Here is a 23,609-nt window from a genome sequence, read left to right on the forward strand (position 1 = left end):
GGCAATATATAAAAACAAAACAGAGAACACAAATGATCAATATATTATCCCAATATATCCACAGATCACACCCATCTTGAATACAAGATGCTATTACAGCCATTTTTCTTTTTCAAAAAAAGATATGAACCAGTTCGTTGGGGAAACACACGACAGGATGAGGTATGGCATGAGGTATAAAGAGCTGAAACTTAAAATATTATGATCAGAATAATCAAATCAAGATGTTTATCATTCAGAAACATTAAAACCCAGATAATTCATCTCTAGCTCTAGCTGAACCTATTTAAATACCAATACTTCATTCCTCAAACAAACTATTAGTTCTATTAGATATTTCTGTATTATAAAACAATCTGCTTCAGAGCTATATGAACTGGGACAAAAATAAAGATTCTTTTTTGACATACACTTTGCAATTCCAGAATTTATACACTGGCATAATTATTTCATTTATATTTGAAAACAAAACCAATTAGCTACTTACCTCTGGCTGAATTGCTTTAAATACAGGAACATCCATTAGTGTTATCTGACCCTGAAATTAAAAAAATAAATCATAAATTAAGCTCAAAATTAACCATGCATTCCATTAAGTTGTGCTGCACAAGAACTGTACTTGTTCTGTTTCCTTTTATTATTTGACTTTCATTTTGTAGTTAATTTCACAGAGTCATCCTGCAAAACCAGAGAACAAAGGGCTCTAAACTTCACATTTAATAAAATTAACAAATTATGAGAAATTATTCTCAGGAGCATAATCCTGCAGTTATGTATGCAAGTCAGAGCTTGTACTCAGAAACACTACATAAGAAGCTATCCAAGAATACAAGGAACTAACTTTAGTTGCTCAAGGACAGTTTCTCTTCCAACTCAATGTTAGTCTAGATGTTACACAATTCTACTGAAACATCCCTAAAATGTTTCAATCAATACTTGAACCATATTTGAGTAACTATGCAAAGTAATTGTTCAGCTGCACAGCAACAGTTAAAATTAAATACAGCCATCTCACTTCCAGCAAGTCAAAACCAGTAAGTACATGTCTGCTTAGCTTTGAAAAGGGTAAAGGGGAACTCAGAGCCAGAGGCCAAATTTTGCATTTAGAAACATATTCACAGAGCCTTATTTTAAGCATACAATTTAGGATTGCTGTCTGCCTATGCATCCAAAAGAAACAGACCACTTCTTTCAAGGTGTATGCAGGTAGTCCAGAAACTCCAGTGCCATCTGAGTTCGGTATCACTAATACCCTTTTAACAATGAATCCAGTGACCTTGTTCGGTTTCCTCAGGCGTGAGCTGCACAGCTTTATTCCCACTTCCTTGAAAACGGCGGTTGCCTCATTTAGACACCCTGCAGTACACACTGACAGGTTTGTGACTCTCACACATTGCAATTGCCACGGAATGCCAGCGCTGGAGAGCAGAACAGCTTCTCAGATAAAGTCAATCCTGCAGAAAAATTTTAACTAGGATGCTCTAGTTGAAAGAACACAGGTGCAAAGAGATGCACCTGCTCTACCGAGAAGCGATGTGTTTTGCCAAAGATGACCACATCTACATTTTGCAGCACTTCTCCTTGACCTCCAGATCTATTTTTAGATAGGAATTCTGGCAATCAAACATGATTATAAAAAATGATAAAAATCAGTCCCAGTTTCTGTAACCAACACATTGGACAATAACCTGGTATTTTGCAGTACAACATCATAGAAGTAACAAGCCCTTTATGTGTTTCCTTTTTACAAACTTTTTTTCCCCTGTGTTCTGCTTTAGTCAGCTGCTCCTTCTTCCAAACAATGATGTTTTAAAGCTGTATCAGATTTTTCTAGTCTTGGGCTAAAGTGAGATTAAATCAGACTGATTTCACTGAATCCACACGTTCAACTGCAAACAGGACAATACACACTCACAAGTGTGAATGTCTTAACATCTTTGCAGCAGTAAGTCCTGTACGAACTTTTAAATAAGCAAGACATTCTTGGTCCTGTAACCAACAGGACCAACACTTGCATGGGGTATTAGGCATATGATTTGTACCTACCATTCATTAATAGCCATAAGCTATTTAAATGCCAGCTTAAAAATGAATCCCCAAACTGCCATTTTTAAACGTGGTTTAACAATCAACTGACCAGCTGCACCATCTGTCTCAACAGCACAAATTATACTGTACCTTAAAAGTTTAGATGAAGTCAAGGATATCAGCCAGACATACCCCCCAAAGTTTGTTTTAAGCAGGAGCAATTAGTAAGAATGGAAATTCAGGAATACAGTAGGCCAAAATACTCTTTACTTTCAACATAACTTCTCTATTCCCTAGCACCTGTAGCAGCTACAGTAAAAATACGTAATCAACTTTTACCAAAACCAAAAAGATGCCTTTCAAACTGAAAGCAATCTTGCCAACTGAAACCGCTATTCTTTTATTGTAAGAGGCCTACGAAAAAGTTACTTGTTCTTGAAGGAATAAAAATGGTTTCTTTTCCTAAAATTAAAGACTCTTTCAGCATGATTTTTTTAGATCATCAAGGTCAGAAATACAGAAATCTTCACACGAAGCCTTTTTTCAAGAGGGGTAGTTTTATCTCACCACAAAAAGTACTGACAGAAACAAGTAATTCCTGGCAAGGGAAGCAGACAAATTTGTGAAAGTGCGCTCAGACAACATAAACTATTTCAACAGTGGTTAATAAAACTTTGCTTTTGGAGGATTTTGAACTCATGCACAGACAATGCTCATAATTTTTTGTGCTACTTCCCACCTTTTCCTCACCTGAGCACGTTATCTGGGAAAGGACTAGGACCCTTGAACAGTTGCAGGAGTACCACCTTGCCAAACCACAACATGCTTGACAGTACTTTGCTATAGGTGAAGGGTACAGCTGGACCTTTACGTTACACACAGAAGAGCTTTAGAAACTTCTAAACAGGTCACAGATGTCATTCTGAGTTACGTTACATCGCACCAGGGTAAGCAATATGGCTTCATCTTGACAATTTAATAGTATGCCCCCTTATTTGAGGTATCTACATATAAGGCTCTTTTGAGGAAACAAATAGGCAAGGCATGTTTTAGGAGAAGGAAAGACATCCGGCAAGTAAGGGGAACAAGATTTTTCTCCAAAAGCATGATATTTAAGAAGGGGGCAGGGAAAATCTGGCTAGCTAATTTCTAGAGTTAAAATGGACTTGAAGCTAATAATCAAGATGTGTTCAGAGAACACTTACCCTAAAAGGAGTTGAGGCATGAGTTTATATAATTTCTAAATCTTAAAAGTTTAAGATGATAAATTGAGAATGCCTAAGAAAAGGGCTTGCCTATGAGGGTAGCACTTACCTAAATACTGCACAGAAAGTCTCTACCACTACGTAGGGCAAACTTGCCTGGTATTTGGGGTTATTTCTAAACTTCCCATTCACTAGGAAAGAGCAAATCTATCTCAGTTCTGTAAATCATCTAACCGTGTATCTATGGCTGTGCAGGCACAAGCACCAAGGATTTCCACTTTCTCACCTGCAGAAAACACTCAAGAGACACAGGGACAGAAGAATGGATTCATTTCTCTCACCTCATCCAATCCTGATCATAGAGCAGCCACACATTACAGCAAGAGTTAACTCTTCCTTTTGATTTCCAAGGTGAAGAAACCAGTCCTGAAACACCAGCCACAGAACTCAATCTCTAGTCTCTCATTTATCTGCTAAAGTATACTGAGCTTTCTCAGAAATGTTTATTTTAGATATTATTTAGGTAAATATGTGGCTGATTGAATGTATTGCTATGCTTCTCAATGAAGGAAATGAATTAGAAAATTGGTTGGGGTGGGCAAGGTGAAACCAAAAGAATGTGCACTTCAATAAAATCTGAATATAGGGTGTATTAAAACATCCTTACAAAAGACCCAGGCATTTAAATGGTTATTAACACTTCACTACAAATCCTCCTCACTAAAACAAGATTACAGCAACAGTACAATAAAAATGAGCCAGAAAACTGATTCATTGTTCACATAGAAGAGAAAATGCTTCAAAATAAATGTTGTTTTTCTCCCCAGCCCTCTAGAATCTGTTCTCTTAAATCAACCTGAACTGCCTTAAATAAATCAGACTATTACTTGCTTTACTAGTGACTCTTAAAAAAATTATTACTTTAAGACAGGATCAATACCCAATACTTATAAAACAAAGACTGTTATAACTTTGCACCAGAATTCACATATCAAAATAAATTGGGATACTAAGTGGGTATATTAACATTGAAAAAACACACAGATACCAAAGTTGAAGATTAAGGTTCATTACTAAAATAATTTGAAATTGCTATTGAGTACAATATTAAAAAAGCAAGTCTGAGAACTAAGAAAATTCTATGTTTTAACACAGAAACTTTTCTGCTAGTATCACATCGATATTAGGCTGAATTTTTTGTTTGTTTGATTTAGACATCTTGCTGCTTTCACTAAAAGCAGTATCAATCTTCAGTGACACTGTATCACATTACCATTTGTTCAAGAAACATCCCTTATTGAGTTCCTTTCTTAAAAGAGCTTGCAATTTCCATTAAGAGTTCCAAGCACTTAAAAAAATTGTTCGCAATTCAAAGAGGCGAGCAGCAGACAGCTGAATATCTAAACTGATGGATAAGAAGCCACTTCAGCCATGTCATGTAGATATGACAGTGTAACTCACATAAGAGCTTAAATATACCTTTGACAAAACAGCTTTTTAAACATTTAACTTATTCATATTTATAAGTCTAACAGTTAACTGAATTTTTACCCTTTTAAAGGTGCTTGCTCACTGCCAAGCCAAAAATAAAGCAAACTGAAAGGCTGGCATTCTAATTAATAACACTTGAAATGACAAAGCTTGGAAAATAATTTATGCTATTTATGTTAGATACCATTGCTCAACTCTACCAACAATAACCACCACCATCTTCTACCATGACCAAATCGAGGGGAACTTAAACCCCAATAAAGCAAGCCACTACTTGGTTTCTGCAGTGGAAGAGATACAATGCAGTAACTTTTCTCATTCCAGCTCCTTAATCCAGCCAATACGAATACCTGGATAGCTCCCTCTCCTAAATGTGGTTTAATGTTTTAATATTCAAACCAAAAATTGTAAGTGTTCACATCAATTTGTTATATGAAGCAAGCCAACCATAACCTCTCAGCTGCATGGATTAAAAAAAAAAAAGCATTACATGGGCAGCACAAAACGGTGACCTTATTCTTACTTATTTAAATCAGCATTCTGATTACACAAAGATAAACTTGCTATTTTCTGCCTTTCCAGAAGTGTTATGTCTATCAAGTTCATTTATATATTAAAGCACTTCTTCATTGCTCAGGCAACGAAAGAGCTGAATGGCAGTTTTGTGTTTATGTTTGCTCTAGATCCTAATCATATTCTAGAGTTGTTATCTAGAAGAGGTATGTTCTTAATGTACAACTGATATATTTATTAATAAACCATCTAATAAAAAGAGTGAATGACCATCTTGCAATTAACACAACACTGAATTGACAGTTGGAAGATAATTTTTCCCCCCCTACGCAGCCATAGGAGCCATGTAGTAGAAAGACCTTGCCTGGGGACAGTCCCCAACAGCCAAGTTTAAAAATATTTTAGCTCTCCTGGGTGTTGAGATGTTGACTTGTTAACAATTAAGTTAACAAAATGCTACAATTATTACCACACGGCTTCATATACATATAAAGAGATTTACCCCTTTCTCAGGAAGATGTCAGGCCAGAAATTTTATATCCAGATGATTAAGAACTCCATTTCAGTATGCTGCTTCTTTGAAGAATATGGAGAAGCTCAATGAAATGAAATGTTAAAATATTCCCCAATTCTTTCTCTTTTCTGTGAATACATATAGATTTCCCTCCTTCCATAAAACCCTGTCACTTAAGAACTTCTGGTTACAGCTGACACCACTGCATTGAACTCCTTTCCACATTCCTATATGAAAGTTCCCATTTGATCTGGACTATAATCCTACCTTTCTAGTCCCTAGACCTTCTCAAGCATGAACTCCTTCTACCTGGCTACTTGCTGTACTGCATGTTTTTCTGCCATGTACCTACCGTAAGGACAGTGCACTTCCCACAGAGCTCCTGGACAGAGACCCTCAGTGTGAAAAGAAAAACTAAGTTTCTGTCTGAGATGAAAAAAATCAAATGTCTACATTTTGGTTGCTGAAGAATACTGCCATAATCTGATTTTCCTTGAAGCCATGTTGGTTCAAGCAGCACTTCATAAATTGTTCCTTAATCTGAATTTTTAGAAGGAATTATATTTAAGCCTTCCAACTTGGCTTAGTACTGTCTCTCCGGGCTGCCAGAATACTTTTCCTCACTGAAAAAATAGCTAAGCCTCTGTTAAGCACTGCATCAGTAGGAGAATAATTCTGCTGTCCAAAATGAATGCTGGGGGATTAAAGTTTCTGGGTTGAAACTCTACTTGTTTTCTCAAAGTCCATTCCAAAACTTTTATCATTTAATAGTTACTCCACATGCTATAATAAAGTTGCTTCTTCTTGCTCTCACTGGGAACATACTTATTCTTTAATATTCTTCTGTAAAATAAAGCTAACAGGAACACATACAAGCAGAGGTCCTTTTTCATCAAAAGCTCCTAGGGCCCAGTACTTCACTTTATTCAAAGTGCTCTCAGATGCAGCAGACAGACTTGCCTCAAACTCCCTAATCCACTAACAAACAGTCTCAGGAGAGGCCAAAACCAACATTACTGCCAGGAACCGCGTAGCACAACTCACACCAGTAGCTGTGCAGGAACTCGCCGAGGGGACTGTGAATCTGCCAGAGTCCCACCCAAGAAAGAAGGTTCTCGTGGGGGGAACCTTGGTCCAGTTTAAGTTATTTTTGTTCTGTTCAAAGAGGCAAAAAATGAGTTTGTTGAACCCCCCACACCTCAAAACCTATTTCTGCACTTTTATTACACACACAATGCAGTCCCAGAACTCTTAGGACCTGCTTCCTTTACAAAACACACTCTCGTGCTTTCTTCAGATACAGATCACTTGATATTTGACTGTAGTAAGAACATGAGAAAAATTCCTTGTTTCATCTAAAGATTTTTTTTAAATAAACTTTATTTGTGTATTGTTTCCAAAATAAGCAATATTCTTTTTTCCAACATCCATTTGACAAAGCTTAACTGGAATCAAAAAGAAAGAAATACACATACATCTAGTGTGAGCTTACTTCGTAGCACTTTCAGAGACTAGGGCAAAGAATAAATAATCCTTCTTAGATAACTAGGTGGAAAAAAAAGCAATGGATTTATACAGCTGCGCTTCCCTTAATTCTACCTCAAATATTTACACCACCGTGGCTAAGTTGAAGCATAAAATGGAAAAGCAAGTCAAAAAGTAATAAACAGTCAAATAATTAAACAGTAGCAGTCTAAGGAATAAGAATTTACTGTAAAGCAAAAAATAAATATTTCTTCAACCTGAGGTTCGCCAGCATCTTAATTTGGAGCTCATGTCCCCGAGCATTTTCCTTTTTTCTTTCAGTCTCACCAGCCTCTTCTTTCTACTGCCCCTGCACCATTAACATATCCCTCCCCCGCAAATTGTGCCCTGTACGCTTGAAACCACACTTCTCCCTTCAACGAAAATGGACAGCATTCACTGCGACTGTGTCTACCCTGTACACACACAACGGCTCCATCGGCAGGGCCAGACACCAGTGGGTAACCCTGGCACCAACTTGTTTTGTGGCTTTTAGCCGTTTAATAAAGAAGTGAGCAGTGATCAGCCTAAAAGCAGGTATTTAAAACAGAGACAGTCTATTAGTTACAGCTAGAAAGCGGTCTGTAGAATCCTTAGCGGAAAACAAACGTGTCCTACTTCATATTCATTGAATGGGATTCTTTCTCCCCAAAATTTATGAAACATGCAGGCATTCAATACATCCCTTGGAAACTGTTTTTGTAAGCTGCAGGGGGATAAAGCAAACCATAAATCTGCAACGTCAGCAGCTACGCCTGAAGATCTCACCTGTTTCAGCTGTAACTTGGCCCTTTCTAAAGTGGCCTTCAACCTCACCAAGAACTTAAAACACCCGGTTGGTAACAACAGTATAACTGAGTATCACACATATATTGCAATAATAATTTCCGTTACTCTTTAAACCAGACCCCCTGAAGGGCTGGCGGGCTTTTGCTAGAAAGTTAGTACGAGACTGAACAAAGGACCATTACATGAAACGGCACACCAACTGTGCATTCAGGGTAGTGTTAGATGACTGCCAAAGGGAAGAATATGGAAATAAAATCACAAAAAATATTTACACTGGGGCTTCTCTTTGGCTTGGTAAGCAGCTTCTTGAAAATACAGGATTACAAGCAATAGTTTTTGTAGTCCAACTTGTCTCTTACCCACTAACTGACTAAACAGATCGAGTTCTGAAATAACAATGTGTCTGACACAGTGGGAACTGAAGAGCCATCTGTGTCTCTCATACTGGTACTGAAACAACTAGTATGAATTGCATTTCCAGTATCTCTCAGACTTAACTATCTTTCAGATTTTTGCTCTTCTTTCTCTAGCATAACTCTAATTGTTCCATCTGTACATAGTTGCCCGTTTTGATCAAAATGCAACGTATCATATAAGGTACAGGATGAGACTTCACAATGATGATGTTGACTATCAGTTAACTTTCATCTTTATGCTACCTATGCACTGGAATTCTTTTTCATTCCAATGTTCCCTAACTATTAGACACCTGTCTAACTAGCTCTTGCACAGCAACCTGCTTTTATTGATGTTTTACTGGCTTTATCATATTATCTTTTCTCTCCATGAATAAGGTATTTAGAGCCCACAAATTATTTCCCCAGTTTACCACTTGAAAAAAAAAATTCTTTTTAGAAACAGTATTTATTTTACAGTTGGTAAAAGAAATTAGCCTCCAATAAGCCACAGATGTCAGCAGTCTGCACTGCATCCATTTTACAAGAGCTATCACTAAACTAGAAGTTTTCTCATACTTTGAAAAAACTATTGGTAGCATATCCATGTTCAACCTAAGAGGTATATACCCTCTATTGTAACGAAAACCTTACTAACACAGTTTTGCATTCTCATCGGTGCTGGTATCCTCAAGAGCTTGGCCATACTGCATCACTCTGGTAGTCTTCACATTAACACTGAAATCCAGATGAAGATTTTATACTTCTGTTACAGTAGGACTAAACCCAGGAAGAATAAGGAAATGGCCAATAAAATAAAAACAAGAGTAAGGGTGAAAGGTACTTTTCCTCCAAGATACCTAGGTTTTTGGAACATTTACTTCCTTCTACAACCTTCAGCAAGAACAATCAGAGAAAGACAGCACTCAAAGCAAGCAAGCCCTACTGGGAAAACTTGCCTGGGGAAACAAACATTAAGGAAGAAGTGCAGCGGTGTACAGAAACATTGAAGAAGAAATGAAATTAATGATAACCTTGCCAAAGGGCTGACCACTGACTACCAGAAGTTTTGCTCAAGCGTTCAGAATTCTAAGACATTTCAGATCCATTTACAGTAAGTGAAACCTGACATGAAGAACTAAATACTTCAAAAAGGAGAAGACTATAAGTAAAGATGTTTTCTTTTGAGGAACTGAGAAAACAGCAAAATTATACCAGGTAGTAAAAACCAAAATACAACCACAGGTTCATAACTGCAATGTGAAATGCTTAATTAAAAGATTCCTGTTGGTGAGTGGAACTCTACCCAGTTTGAGGTGTAATACGAAAACATTAAAAACACTGGACTTTAATGAAGATTTTTATCTGACCAAGATTTACTAAGTAGGTAAGATTTAGAACACCCACAAAAGTCAAAGGTTTTTGCACATGAGAGATGAAGGATTAAAGAATAGAGCAAAAAGATTATGAAACGTGATACAAGACAAAGCACCTTTCTGTATTTTGCTGTCTAAGCAAGTGACAGCAACTCCACAGAGATTAAGTGATGTACTCTGCTGCTCAACAGCATCCACCACTGGCTAAATAACAGCCATTCAAAGGAACCTGCACCTATTCTGTCTGGAATGCATAATTCCACTTGAATTCATGCCCCTAGCCCCAAATTCTTTAAGTCCTTAGGTTTCCTTTATGTAGGGAAATCTTGAGATAAAACTGAAAGAATAGCCAGTCCCAAAAACATCTTCCCATGAAGAGTGATTCATTGCCCAGCTGTTCCTGACAACGGAGCAAAGAAGAGGCCCAAACCACATGACTTGAATCTCAGTCAGGAATAAATCCCATTAACAAACCAAGAATAATTTAATATGTAAGCACCACTTCATAATCCAGATGCTTTAAATTTTCTGTGTGTTCATTAAAATCAATTTTGCCATTAATAATTAACTGAAATGGTTATTAACGATTAAAAAATACAACAAACTTAATGGGAATATTTTGTGATACATACTCCCACATATCGATAATCTCCCCAGGACAACTCATCACAAATCTCATCACTTGAATTATAAATGCAATAAGAGCAATAACTTGTTAGCAATCTCTCTAGTAACATACTTGAATCGCTTAGAAAGACCATCTGTCATGTTAATCTCTACAAGTAGGGTAAAATAAAAAAAATTAAAAAAAAAATCACTCAATGTTTTGGTTAAACATTTTTACTCATTTGTTCTCGGTTCTGCAGGATATCCAACTCATTATTCTGTATCACTGCACCCAAAAGAAGAAAACACTCCCTAGATATAAGAATTAAAAGTTAAAAATTAAAACACCTCCAGATAAAACAAGTACAGATAAAGTATATTCTTGCAACTAAAATATGCATGTCTGAATTAAGCTGCATCATATAGACTTAAGAACCTCTGGTCTACGTTACATGTAAGAGTGTGAAAAATGCCTGGACGGTATAGCCCACAAAGATCACTTAACATTAAACAGTGACAATGAAGAACTATAGTGCAGGATCCCTTTCTGAAACCAATGGATGACAGAAGTGAGGCAAAAAAACATACGGAAATGGAGAAGCAGAAGAAAAGCTGCCAACACACAAAGTAACAAAAATTACTTGAATTGCTTACCGCATATTCTTCTGGTGTAACCTTCAGAACATCAAACACCACTGCATCAAAGCTCTTCTTCAGTTCAGCTGAACCTTTGTCACTCAAGGATTCAGAACTGCTACTCTTCTGCAGAAACAAACAAAAACACTAACGAGATTTTGGTTCCCTCTTCTTTTTTTGTTTTTACACTCCCAAAAGCAAAATTTCTGTTCAAACATCACTGTTCACAAAAGTTTTCTACTGGGCAAATTAAATTTGCAATTAAAAGCAATTAAAAGTCACTAAAGACCACTAAAATCAGAGACTCTCAAACTGACTTAAACGGATTTCAAAGGTGTTCCTCAAAAGACAAAGTTACATTGCAACACAATTCCAATGTTGTTGATAGGAAAGTTAATAACAACAATAAGAAAAATAGTCACACTGAATTTCAAACTGAAAAAAACAGTGAGGAAAAAGACAAGGTCTGCCCAAAGGAATAGTTAACATCAAAGAACAGTATCAATCTCTTCCTGTTTCTCTTAGAAGCATTAAAACTTACAGAAATTACACTGTGTGCTACATATGTGTTCCTGCTGAAATACTTAGTATGAACAATTTTAGGTTTTTTTAAATGCTAGTAATTCGCATTTGCAAAAAATACCAGATCCTAAAAAATTCATAGAATAATATTCATTTACAACATAATTTAGCTTCCTCACAAAATACAAGCATGGTTCAAGAAATTAACACTTTGTACGAAGTTAACACTTCATATTGATTTCATATGTTTCATTTTCATACATGGAAACCATACACCTGTGTTATAAGTAATCACTTCCTCCAGTATATAGATGCAAACCTCAATTCTGTTGAGTCATTACAAGAAAGAAGGGGTTTTTCGCATGGAGATTGAGACATCACATCCAGATGTATGCTTCACATCTGGACCCCAGGCACACTCATTTCAGAAACAGGCATAGAGTGTGCTATCCCACACTATCCTCTGAAGACCTGAAAGGCTATGCATGTTTCTTGCTTCTTAGTTTCTTCTCACTTTCAGAAACCTGGCATAAAGCAAGCTCTTGACTAAAAAGTAAGAAAGAAGATGAGACACGCAGACAAAACCATCATGAAGGACCACAGTTACTACAGTCAGTACCTCTATCAAGTTTAATACTGCTTCTTCAGCAAACAGCAGGCTTGCCTGAAGCACAGCATGGCACTTGCATGCTTCAGCAACAGCACAGCCTTGACGGAAGCACTAGTAGAGCTCCCACAACAGGTTTGCTAGTACTTTGTTTGGAGAGATTCGAGAGAAAGAAAAGTAGTATTTGTGCACAGAGCTTATTCTCACCATTGCTGGGAGCTCCAGCTCAGCTGTGGCAAAACACACTGAGCATAAACCAAGACCTGTCTAGTCTTACACTGGAGACTCATGTATCCTTAAGCACCACCATCACAGGGGGATACCTCCTAGAAAGCTGAAAAGGTTTGACTTTGGCCCACATAATGAAGGCATTTTCTGACAGTCTGTGTAATTTTACTGCTAATGTTGAAAGTTTTCATGACTATGGATACATATCATATACACAACATGCACACGAATGACTACTGCACCAGATCACTTCTGGTGGAAGCCAAAATTCAGCAGTTACACTGCACTTTCAGTAACACCTGCATCATGTCTGCTGATGCCAAGGCAGGAGGGAGGGTAGCACATGGTCACTGATGCTGGTAAACAGTTCTACTGTGCTAATGTATTCTCCTGAAAACCTAACAAGGCCGTGTTTTAGGCTACACAGTATGTTTTGATTTCAGCTTCCCACTCACAGAAACAAGAACATTTGAACTCTTTTAAGAATTCAGTCAGCTGAAAAACTCTTGTCCATTTTTAAGCACTTTTTTAATGAGGACACAAAGAAAATACACACTCAGTTAATCATGTCCAGTTTTAGTTAGGTTCTTCTAACAGTATCATCTCTCTGAAAAACCTGACTTTGAAAACACCACCAAGAACTCCAAACCAGACAGGCTTTTTCAGTAACCAATGTACTTACAGAAACATTTCAGTTACAAGTCCCCTCTCTTCCCGATTAGTCAAGATAGGAAAAAAAAAAATACCACTTGCTGAAAGCAGATTCACATAACTTTGCCAAAATATATTCTACTCAATTTTATCAGACATCATGTAATATGCAAGACTATCTTGTTGAGTAAAAAGACAGCGTTCCTTCAAAGAAATTTTTCAGTTGCATGCCAACAAATGGTCAATAATTCATAATGCAATCATAAGGGAAGTACAAGAATCTGTATAAAACAAACAATGGTCTTGGAGATTGACGCCAACTTTCTTGTTTAAATCAACAATGCTTGTGAAATTGTCCTGGAGATCATTTGATTCCTTTTGATAATACAACACACCAATTTTCCTTTCACCTTGTTTGCAGTACTTTCCATTTCCATAGGCACATGCAAGTGCACTGCATACATGCAGTAGCTCTGCTGCCAAAATACATGTGTAAATATATAAATAAAATAAACATCTTCGGTAAGGTCCAAAGATTCATTCAAGGAAGCAACTGTTAGTGGCTCTCATCACTACTGACTTCGTAGTGTTCTTGAATACCTTGTCTTTTCAACAAAGGCAAATGAAGAATTAAAGAAAAAAAGACAAACTGAAATCCACTATGGTAAAAACATGTTTCACATTGTGACAAAAGCAATAAAAATAATATGCATCAGCAATAAAGTAACTGTTTTTCTTGAGCAGAAAGCTTAGGTTAGTATCGTACATCTGTACAAGCCAAAGCATATACTCAGTCATCCTAAAGATGGCAGACAAACAACGCATCTGGAAAGATCACTCAATATACGCTGAAGGCAGATTTTCAGTTCCCTTCATCCCAGTACTACAAGGCATTAAGAAAAACAACCAACAAGAACTTAAAGAGGAAGTGACTTGCAAGAGTTTTGGAAAAAACAAAACAAAATCCTCCGAAACCAACCAGTTCTTGCAAACCCTCTCACTAAATTTAGGCACCAGTCACAACTCTCAACAGCTCCTCACATGATCCTAGCAAAGACAACTCAAAAAGTTCTGGTACTAACTTCACTCTGCTCCTTCTTTTCCTTAGATGACAAATGGAAAACTATATCAACTTCAAAATAAGAGGCATGAGCATAGGAGGCCAATCTCCTTTGCTTGGCTGATACACACGCTCTTAACTCAGGAGCTGTTCACTTCCAGAGGGCAGAAGCTTTGGTGGGCAGGAGAGGACCCACACCAGTGCCTGAATATAGTCCAGGAGACAAAGGGAACAACCTTATTCGAGAGCTACTGTGTCAGATCACCCCTCAACACACACACATACACACACAAGTACCTGTCAAAGAAGAGAACATTTCCCACAGGCCTTGCCAGCCCAGCTTATTGCACGAAGAGCATCTATTATTGTTGAAACTTGAAAAGAAAAGCTTCCTTGTTTGGATGTGATGGAAGAGAACATAAAAAAGGCAGCTTTGGCTATGGCAAGGCTGTAAATGCTAGCTCATGCTTTATTTTGGTACACAAAGGTCAACTCTGAATTACTCCCATCTAAACTGGGGCATATGAAAACAACACACAAAACAAGAATCTGGTGCAGATGCGTTAAAAGAAAAACTTACATTTTGGTGCATTTTAAAAAAAAATCAAGTACTTATGGTCTTAAGTATCCCATAACTGAGTTTTGTAATCCTTACCTCTGAAGCAGTAGCCGCAATATTAACACTGCTTGACTGTCCGTTCATTAGGTCCATGCTGCCCACACCATTAATCTTCGGCCCTACATTTACAGCAGCAGGATCATCTCCAAGGCAACTGAATAACCATTCCTACAAAAAGCAACAAGTAATCAGAAACCATTTTACTCACGCTTTTTAAACAAGATTCAGTACCTAAAATCCATAACAAAAATAAAGTACTTCCAAAATGGCTATATCACTTTGAAGTTCAAACTTTAGATTCAAGCACATTCTAAAATTACCTCCTTAAAACCGACACGGTTCCTTTGTGATCCATTACTTACTGACAGTTTAGACTTCCATATTCTTTTCCATACTATTTTCTACATACCAGGTATCAATATGTAAATGTATGCATTAATCCTAACTTAAAGTTAGGCCTGCAATGTCAGTTCATGCATGATTCTTTTCCTTGGATTACCAACTTTAAATATATTCTAGCTGTTAACTCATAGATAAGTTTTATAAGAATTTATTCAATAATTTCCTATCTTATATGCCTATTCACCAGCTTTGAGTGAAAATTACCACATTAAAAGTAATTTAGGAGTACAAGTGAAATTTACACTTTTCTCCACAAATTACCCGAAGTATTGTTTAGTTAAAAAAAAAAAACCCACACCAAAAAACCCACCCCACCACACAAAGGAAAACTCCACACTCTAATGTTTAACGCATCCTTGCAAGAATACTATTACTTTTCATTTCTACAGAGAAAAGGCTGCAAGGAAATTGAAACCTTTGGCATCCACTACGAAAACAGTATGACTACCCAATACCAAAGTGTTACAGAGAGAGTAAAAATTGGTTTGGGCTTAAATTTCATGAGATGTTAGTGCCCTCTAGTGTGAAAAGGATCATAAATCAGTTTTCATAGGTCTATGCGTATAACAAGTGCAACTGTTTCCAAAGCTGCTATTATTTATGAAATTCACTCTACGTTTGTAGTTTAACTCAGAACTATTTCACAATCTGCAAATAAGTGGAAAAGGTAAATGACAGGTAACTGAGTAATACGAGATAACAAAATCGTGTTACAGCTTCTCATACTTAAGACCTCTAATGACATAAACAAAATAATCCAAAAAGCTCTATCTCCAAGTGACCTAAAGCAGGTATGTCAGATAAACAAGCCTGAAGGCAAGAAACTACAATATTCAACTAATAAAATATCCTCAAAAAAGGCATTAACTTTAAAGTGGCATTGTAGGAACACAATACAGAAAGGAGGACAACTCAGAGAGCCACACTGCATATTTCAGTCAAACATCATAGCTTCCAGGTATTTTCAGGTATTAACAGTCCCCATCTGAACTATGTTGAGCCGTACTTCTGTAGTTCAGAACAGCCATTCAGTCTACTCTTTCTTATTTAAAAAAAAATAATGATGGGACTGTCTCATTTACAGGACAGAAGATGCTACATTTCACTGTAATACACTCCCAGCCCATATGCTATAATTAAGATTGTGTTTCCTCCATTAAAAATACACTTAACTGCACTTAGATTTTAGCTGGTATTATACTAACAGACCATACAAAGGGAAAAAAATACCTCATCTTTGGCTTGCAAGTGTCACTGCTGTCCTGTCCTTTCCTATCTCAATTATTCTTCAGATTGTCTCATGTGGAATATTTCCTATAGCCTTTTCATTACTGAACTGAAAAGCGAGGAAATAAAACTCTGACGTGTCATAATTTTCATTTATGCAGTGACAGTAGAGGACAGAGGTATCACATCTCCAAAACCAGTTGCAGGCCCTCCACATGTTCAAAATGGTACACTGGTCCCAATTTAATCTCTGCTAAAAAAGTATCCTTTAAAAATTTTTTTTTAAGCACTGTAATTATAAGGAGAATTGACACTTTGCACAATTTCATTATACTATATAGTCCATGATTGTGTCATGCAAAGGCAATCTCAAACTAAAGGTTACATATTTGACCCTTGTCTCACATATACTTCAGTTGTTCCCCTTCCCCATACTAAGAGGAAGAATTGGGGAAGAACTGTTTCTGACCAAGGAAAAGTGAAAATGGAAGTTTGGAGGTTTTTTTGTGGAGGGATTTGGATGGTGCTATTCAAAAGAAATTATGTGTATCATAGAAGCCTATGGAGTTGGCAGAGCAGCCTCAGATAAACAAGAGCAAATTAATTCCTCTATAAGCAGGGGGGTTAAAGCCCAGTTTCCTAATGATTAGTCTCACATAACCCATAGGCACCCAGCAACTTCCCCCCCACCCCATATTTTGTAATTCACTGTCTCAGGCCTTACCCTTGGTCCCTTAACAGCTCCAGTTTACTACCTGTTTCCTAAGCTATCAGGAATTTTGTTTGCATCTGCCCACTCATTCTGCGTGCCAGACAGAGTCACTTAGCCCTGTGCTGTCTGAACACAGCACATGCCCATTCACCTAACAGCAGGCTAAATGGGATTGGTGAGCCTGGCAACTGCTCGACAGACTGTCACTTTAGAGGACTGTACCTGGAGGGTACCACGGTGGTGCACACTGATCCAGGTTTTCCTTTCCTACCTTGTTACTGACTGTGAAAAGAATTGTGAGAACTCTGTCCCTTAGTCAAGTATAGTTGAAACTGGCCACCACGTGGAGAAGAGACTCCTACAAGGCATGTAATGTAAAAGGTGGATTTTTAATTTTTTTTTTTAAATAAATAGAAAATTACTTAGAAAAACCCTGCATACAAAAGAAATCTAGATTACAAGATATACCACCTGCCAGTCAGGCTGTATCACAACAAAGCTGTCTACACAATGTTAATTTTGTACACATTGCCACTTTACAATAGTATGTTTGAATACATTTCTACTTTTTCCCACCTCATGGAGATACAGTAAGAGGCAGAATTAGTATTGAACTGCTATAAACTAGCATTTATCAACTTTAAAGTTCCAGAATTTGCAATATTTAAAAAGTACTTTTGAAAGCTGCATTAGACATGAGAACATCACCACTCCCATAACAATAAAAAGTCACAGCAACAATTTTAGCCAGTGTATCATTTAAGACAAATATTGAAAAAAATCCCAACACTGGAATAATTAAATCATTTGCTTGCTATACTACCCTTCTGCTCAACACCAAAATAAGTAAATAGCAATACCAGAGAGTGATCAACAGCAGAGCTGTGCAGAGCAACATAGCTGGATACGTGAAATGACTGGGTCCACACTGCAATAGTGAGTCACAGTTTTCACTGCATATCCTGTATATCCAATTACAAAAACTGAATTACACTGAGTAATTTGAACTTCAGGTCTGTTTCTCCTCTTCAATTTAATAGATGTCTGTGCTCAGAAATGCATTAAATGTGGAATTGAAAGTGTTTTATACGACCATAAAATACTAAAGCATGCATTTATGCCAACCTGAAGCCTGGATGCGCTATGTGGTGTATCTTCCTACCTCTTCATGCCATGCATACTGTACAGTAAAAAGCAAACTAAAAATACCGATTAAAAGATTCATCATACCCAAAGAATGAAAATGTCTAGACTAAGCAGGGTCCGCTTTCTTCAGTGAGTCCGAGTTTTTCTGCAAATTCATCCAAGGCTGTATTTGATGATGGTTCCATTACAGTGACTGACCTATAAACCCCCAAAATGGAAGGCAGCTCAGTGAAGATGAGCAAGGGCAACGTGCCCCTGAAGCTCAGGGAATAATGCAGGGTGTGACTGACCACAGCTGTTGCAAAGAAGCTGACTTTATCTCAGCACAAAGGGGACCAAAGGGTGGCCTTTGTTTTAGATAAACAGCTATATCCGTTGAGCAGATCAACTGACTATATTACAGTTGAGTGAATCAACTAGTGGTGTAAATGTTTCTCCCCGAGTTCATTAAAAAAGTGAATGTCTCCCTGAGGTAGCTAGACCAGCATGGGGGAGTGAATACATGGCTCAGCCCAACAGAGTACAAAAACTAAATAACTAACAAAGGAATTTCAAAGAGAACAACAAGCTTAAGCCGGCTTCAACCCACATATTCCTTCTAGGCGACTGGGGACACCCAACATCGTGACAGTGAGCATATTCTAGAGACCAGTAATAGGGATCACATTAGCATTGTGTTTGAACTGCATTTGGCAATTGCTATATTTTGCTAAGTTTAACTTGCATTTGTATTGCAATTTCAGTGTATTTTATATCACTCTGCTAAATCAGAAATCCTCTGTAACATCAACTACCTTCAAACAGTAAATTTAATATTAAACATTACATCCTCCATGTGTGGAATATCTAAATAAACCTGGTCAGAGAGTACTGGACTGACAGGTGCCTAAGAGGGCACCTAAGCCTGACTCCCTTCCACAACAGAATCCAGAGATATTTTTGTCTCAGCTTAGGTCAAACACTATCCCAAAAATACACTGTACAAACCACTTTTTAAAAGACCCTAAAATTACATTAAAAACTTCCTGTCCAGAACAGTACAAAAGCTTTGAGGAAACATAGCTACAGTGCAATTTTATGAATAGCTCAAGAGTCACGATGACCAACATCCTATTTGTTCTTATTCAGAATGTCAGAACAAAGTGTCATTTGTTTTGATCACAGATCCCCATGAAGAAAACAGAAGTGCCTTGGGTGGATTATGATCAACTACGAATGCCAAGTCACTACCGAAGGCTCTGGGGACCAAAGAACAGTAGGAAACAAAAAATTCAGTTCCAGACACAATCAACCTGAGTTCCTGATCTTGTGGAAACTCTCACTGGTATTTTGACTAACAGTGTAGAAAAAGCTATTTCTTTTTAGATGAGGAACACAAGTGTACTGGGCTCCACTGAATCTTCACTCCCCCACGTGTAGTACAGCCTAGCTAGATTCAACTATTCCATACCAGGACCTCAAGACACTTCAGTGAAATCCTGAAGCCACTGGCTGAATTCTAATTCTGGATCTGAGCCCTTTGATTCTTAGTTAGAAGTGTATTTTTTCCAGCACTGCTTGGCACTTTCTAAATTAACATTGCTTTTAACCACTGAACACAAGGTAGAAGCTTCAGTGAAACAGTAATTAAAGTACTTCAAGCAACTGTCACATTTGCCTAATAGGCACCAAGTCTGATCCTTCCATCTGGAAGCACTTTGTGTATCTTGGATGCCTCACCGCCCTTTTGATCAGAGCTTGTTAAATACAAAATAGGCAAATTAATCTATAGTTCCTTAGCATACAGGGCTACAAGAAAGAACCTGTATTACAATTACTCATTTTGAACACAGTAATCCCTACCTTACATGAAGAACACCCAGAAATGCTTGTGGGTTTGGGTGCTGGGTTCCTGTGTGATTTCCCTCCTCAGTAGTTTGAGGTAAAATCTCTTTGCTAAAGGGTCACAATATGGCCAAAATAAATCAGACAATACTAAAAATATGGCAACATTAAGATGCGGCCACTTTAATGCATTCTCCAGGTACTTTTTCCTTAATCTTTGTAAGGCATACAGTTATGAAATACCTTTTAGTCTGATTTGGGAACTTTTAGATGAATATGTACTGTGCTTCCCACAAGATCACTATACAGATGCTGAGACTCACTTAGCTAACATGTTGCACCTTGAGCAAGTAGGGGTACAGGAAATTCTGCTGACCCAACGCCCAGCACGGATGCCTCACATGCCAAGCACACCTCTGGCTGGTCTGTATCAAGCTGGCAGATGGAGGCTCTGGCTGCTCTGCTGTACAGTGGTGCTGTACAACCCTAGCTGCATACAAGCTGCCACACACTCAAGGCAACTGTTTGGAAGGGGTTCAAGGTGCCCCAGCGGCATGCAGGCGCCAAGGAAGGTTAAGTAAGGAGGACGAAGTGCCCTGGCACACAGGCACCACATCCACATGTATTCATGCCACCTGCCATCAGGGGAAGGGCTGATCACACTCACAGCTCTGCCTGCAGTTTGGTGCACATGCACCTCAGTATACCTACAAGACCTGTGTGTACATAAGGACTGCATTAGCAAAGGCACATACTACCCAGTACTAAAGAAAAATCACTCGTCTGCTGGGCTGTATGTTGTCCACTCTGCAACAGGAAAGATTCAGGAAACAGCACAAGGCCGCACAGTGATAAGAGTCATTACAGGTACTGGAGGGGGGGGGCGGGAAATCCAAAGTAGTCTGAGAGGAGGTAGTCCGATGCTCCTGACTTCGAGAAATGCGTGGCCTCCTTCTCTTGCCCCAGAAGCCACTGTTCTTTATTAATTACCTCCTGTTAGAACTTCTCCAAGTCCACAGGAGCTATGTACAGATAGGTAAAGCTAGAAACATGTCTAAAAGATAGCAAGAAAGCTTGTTGTCTAAAAGGCAAAAGCAGAGGTAACTGCTAAAAAACTAAAACAAAAAAACCTAAGAAACACAAAAAAAAACCCCAAATACACACCCCACACCAAGACAAAAAATAACACACACAAAAGCCCCACAATTAAGCAGAAAGTCAGCAAGGAATAGGCGACAAAACAAACAATGTTCATCCAACTGTGAAAGAAGACTTTGTCAAGTCAAAACTATATTCTTCAATTGTCAATTTTGTCAAAACTTCCAAACTATATTCTTCAGTTTTACACTGACTCACCAAAACAAAAAAACCCAACTACATTACTGCATTGTAAGAATAAATAATAATACAGGCTGAGAGAGTTGGGGTTGTTCAGCCTGGAGAAGAGAAGGCTCTGGGGAGGCCTTACAGCAGCCTCCCAGTACCTAAAGGGGGTACAGGAAAGATGGGGAGGGAAACTTTATCAGGGAGTGTAGGGACAGGATGAGGGGTAACAGATTTAAACTGAAAAAGGGCAGAGTTAGATATAAGGAACAAGTTTTTTACTGTGAGGGTGGTGAGACACTGGAAGTTGCCTAGAGAAGCTGTGGCTGCCCCCTGCCTGGAAGGGTTCAAGGCCAGGCTGGACGGGGCTTTGAGCAACCTGGGCTAGTGGAAGGTGTCCCTGCCCACAGCAGGGGGGGTGGAACTAGATGAGCTTTAAGATCCCTTCCAACCCAACCTATTCCGTGATAACAAAGATAGTATGTACACAGCATTAAAAAAGAAAAATGAAAGCCACCTAAACACATGCTTTCAGTAAGCATGATAATATTAAGAGGTAATATAAGATAGCAAAACTGATAAAAATAGAAACTTCCACAATAGAGATTAAATAAAAGCTCAAGCAACTTAATATAATCCCATCCTCCTGCAGGAAATTATTACTGAAGATAACCAAATCCCAGACCTAAAATTTCACATACTACGAAATCTCCGGTCAGCTGCATGAATCCTGGCAAAGCATTTGATAAGCTGCCACTCGTGAAGACTGAGATAAAAGACACAAGAAGACAACATGCACAGGGTACAGACATGACAAAAACATAGGCAGGGGAGCATAATATTAGAGTAGGGAGAGATTACTAACAGTTATTAAATATGCAACACCAGTACAAATATTAAAATGATAAAACATTTGGAAAGACAGGAGAGTAAGATAATACAGGTTGAAAAGCTACCTGATGGACAGAAGAATGAAAAATGAAAGTCGATCATTAAAGGACCATTTGGGTTGATCCCTGTAAAATTTCTGCTCTGAATTCAGCACAGTTGGAAATAACTGCCACCAATGCTGTAAGCATGAAGTAGCCATATGAGATCAAGATGTTGCATTAGTTATGGACAAATACTACCTCCAAAACATTTCACAAGAGATATCGATGCTGTACTCTATGCCGTTCTGGTCACCTGGCTTCCAAAAGGTTTTTGAATTAAATATATGCAGAGAAGGACTTCCAGGTTCTCTGAAGATTCCATTGCAGAAGCAGAAGCCAGACCTCAGCTTGCTTATGCTAACTGAAACCTGCATGAGGATACACTTGCAATGTTTAAATACCAGGAGGACAAACCAGAAATATGAATAAAATGTAAATTTTTGCTCAAAATCAGAATACAACAATCGGCTGCTTGAACAGTTTCCAGAAAATAGTACTAAAAGCAAAAAACCATAGCTGCTTAAGTTGATACTAGCCTCCTTCCTGAAAGAAATCATGCCATATGGCGCCTGCATCAGCAGTAGAGCTAACCCCGCAACACAGGCTCCTGTTTTCACTGGTTTGATTAGTCCTGCTGCAAACTCAAAGCACTTCTATACTCATACAACTCAACCACTCAAAGGTATGTCACACATCCACTCTCTCCCTAAGCATCTGCTGCACAACAGTCACAGCGGTATCAACTGTTTAAGCTCTGAGCCCAATGAAATTAGAATCCACAGAATAGCAGCAAATAAAACAAAAAAATGGTTTATTAGGTTTGACAATGAACTTTTAAATTAAAAAAAAGTTTCATTTAAATATGGTCCTTCTCTTACTCTAGAAAAGGCTTTACCTGGACAAACTATTAAGCGAAATTATTAAGAAGCCACTGCCCACACAGCACTTTCACTATTATGTGTGCGCTTACATTCTGGACAACAAAATCACCTTATTGCTGCTTTTATGCACCTCATTCTCTGACTCTGGGAGCAGGGAGTGGGGAGAGAGAAAAGAAAGAGAGAGTTATTACACAGTAAGGCTCTGTCTCATTCATATCTTAGTTTCCAGCTATCAAGAACCCTTCTTCGTGGTGCTCCAGTAGCTGGTACTCCCCTCTTTAATCTCAAGAACCAGTACAACTCATAGCTTCCATTTCCTCAGATGAAATAAAGAAAAAACCTCAAAAATCCATAATGTCCTCCAGGGCACAAGCTACTTGTTTATCAAATCCCATTAC

At 38.1% G+C, this 23,609-nt stretch overlaps 1 protein-coding gene across 12 annotated transcripts in view; it reads right to left on the reverse strand.

Annotated features, from left to right (window-relative positions):
- The window catches only part of RALGPS2 (Ral GEF with PH domain and SH3 binding motif 2), a 131,447-nt gene that overhangs the window by 89,524 nt on the left and 18,314 nt on the right, over nt 1–23,609 (reverse strand). For 8 of the 12 annotated variants that reach the window (XM_074876991.1, XM_074876986.1, XM_074876996.1 and 5 more), the window contains 3 exons: nt 14,801–14,932; nt 11,096–11,224; nt 488–538 (listed from right to left, as the gene is read on the reverse strand). In XM_074876991.1, coding sequence (XP_074733092.1) covers nt 488–538; nt 11,096–11,224; nt 14,801–14,857 — 237 coding nt within the window. In that variant the 5' untranslated portion in view covers nt 14,858–14,932. Of the gene's footprint in view, nt 1–487; nt 539–11,095; nt 11,225–14,800; nt 14,933–23,320; nt 23,338–23,609 lie in introns of those variants that run through there. The other 4 variants (XM_074876997.1, XM_074876995.1, XM_074876993.1 and 1 more) reach the window with 2 other exon arrangements.

This window comes from Strix uralensis, chromosome 8 (assembly GCF_047716275.1).
Source record: "Strix uralensis isolate ZFMK-TIS-50842 chromosome 8, bStrUra1, whole genome shotgun sequence".
In the NCBI taxonomy this organism is placed as follows: domain Eukaryota; kingdom Metazoa; phylum Chordata; class Aves; order Strigiformes; family Strigidae; genus Strix; species Strix uralensis.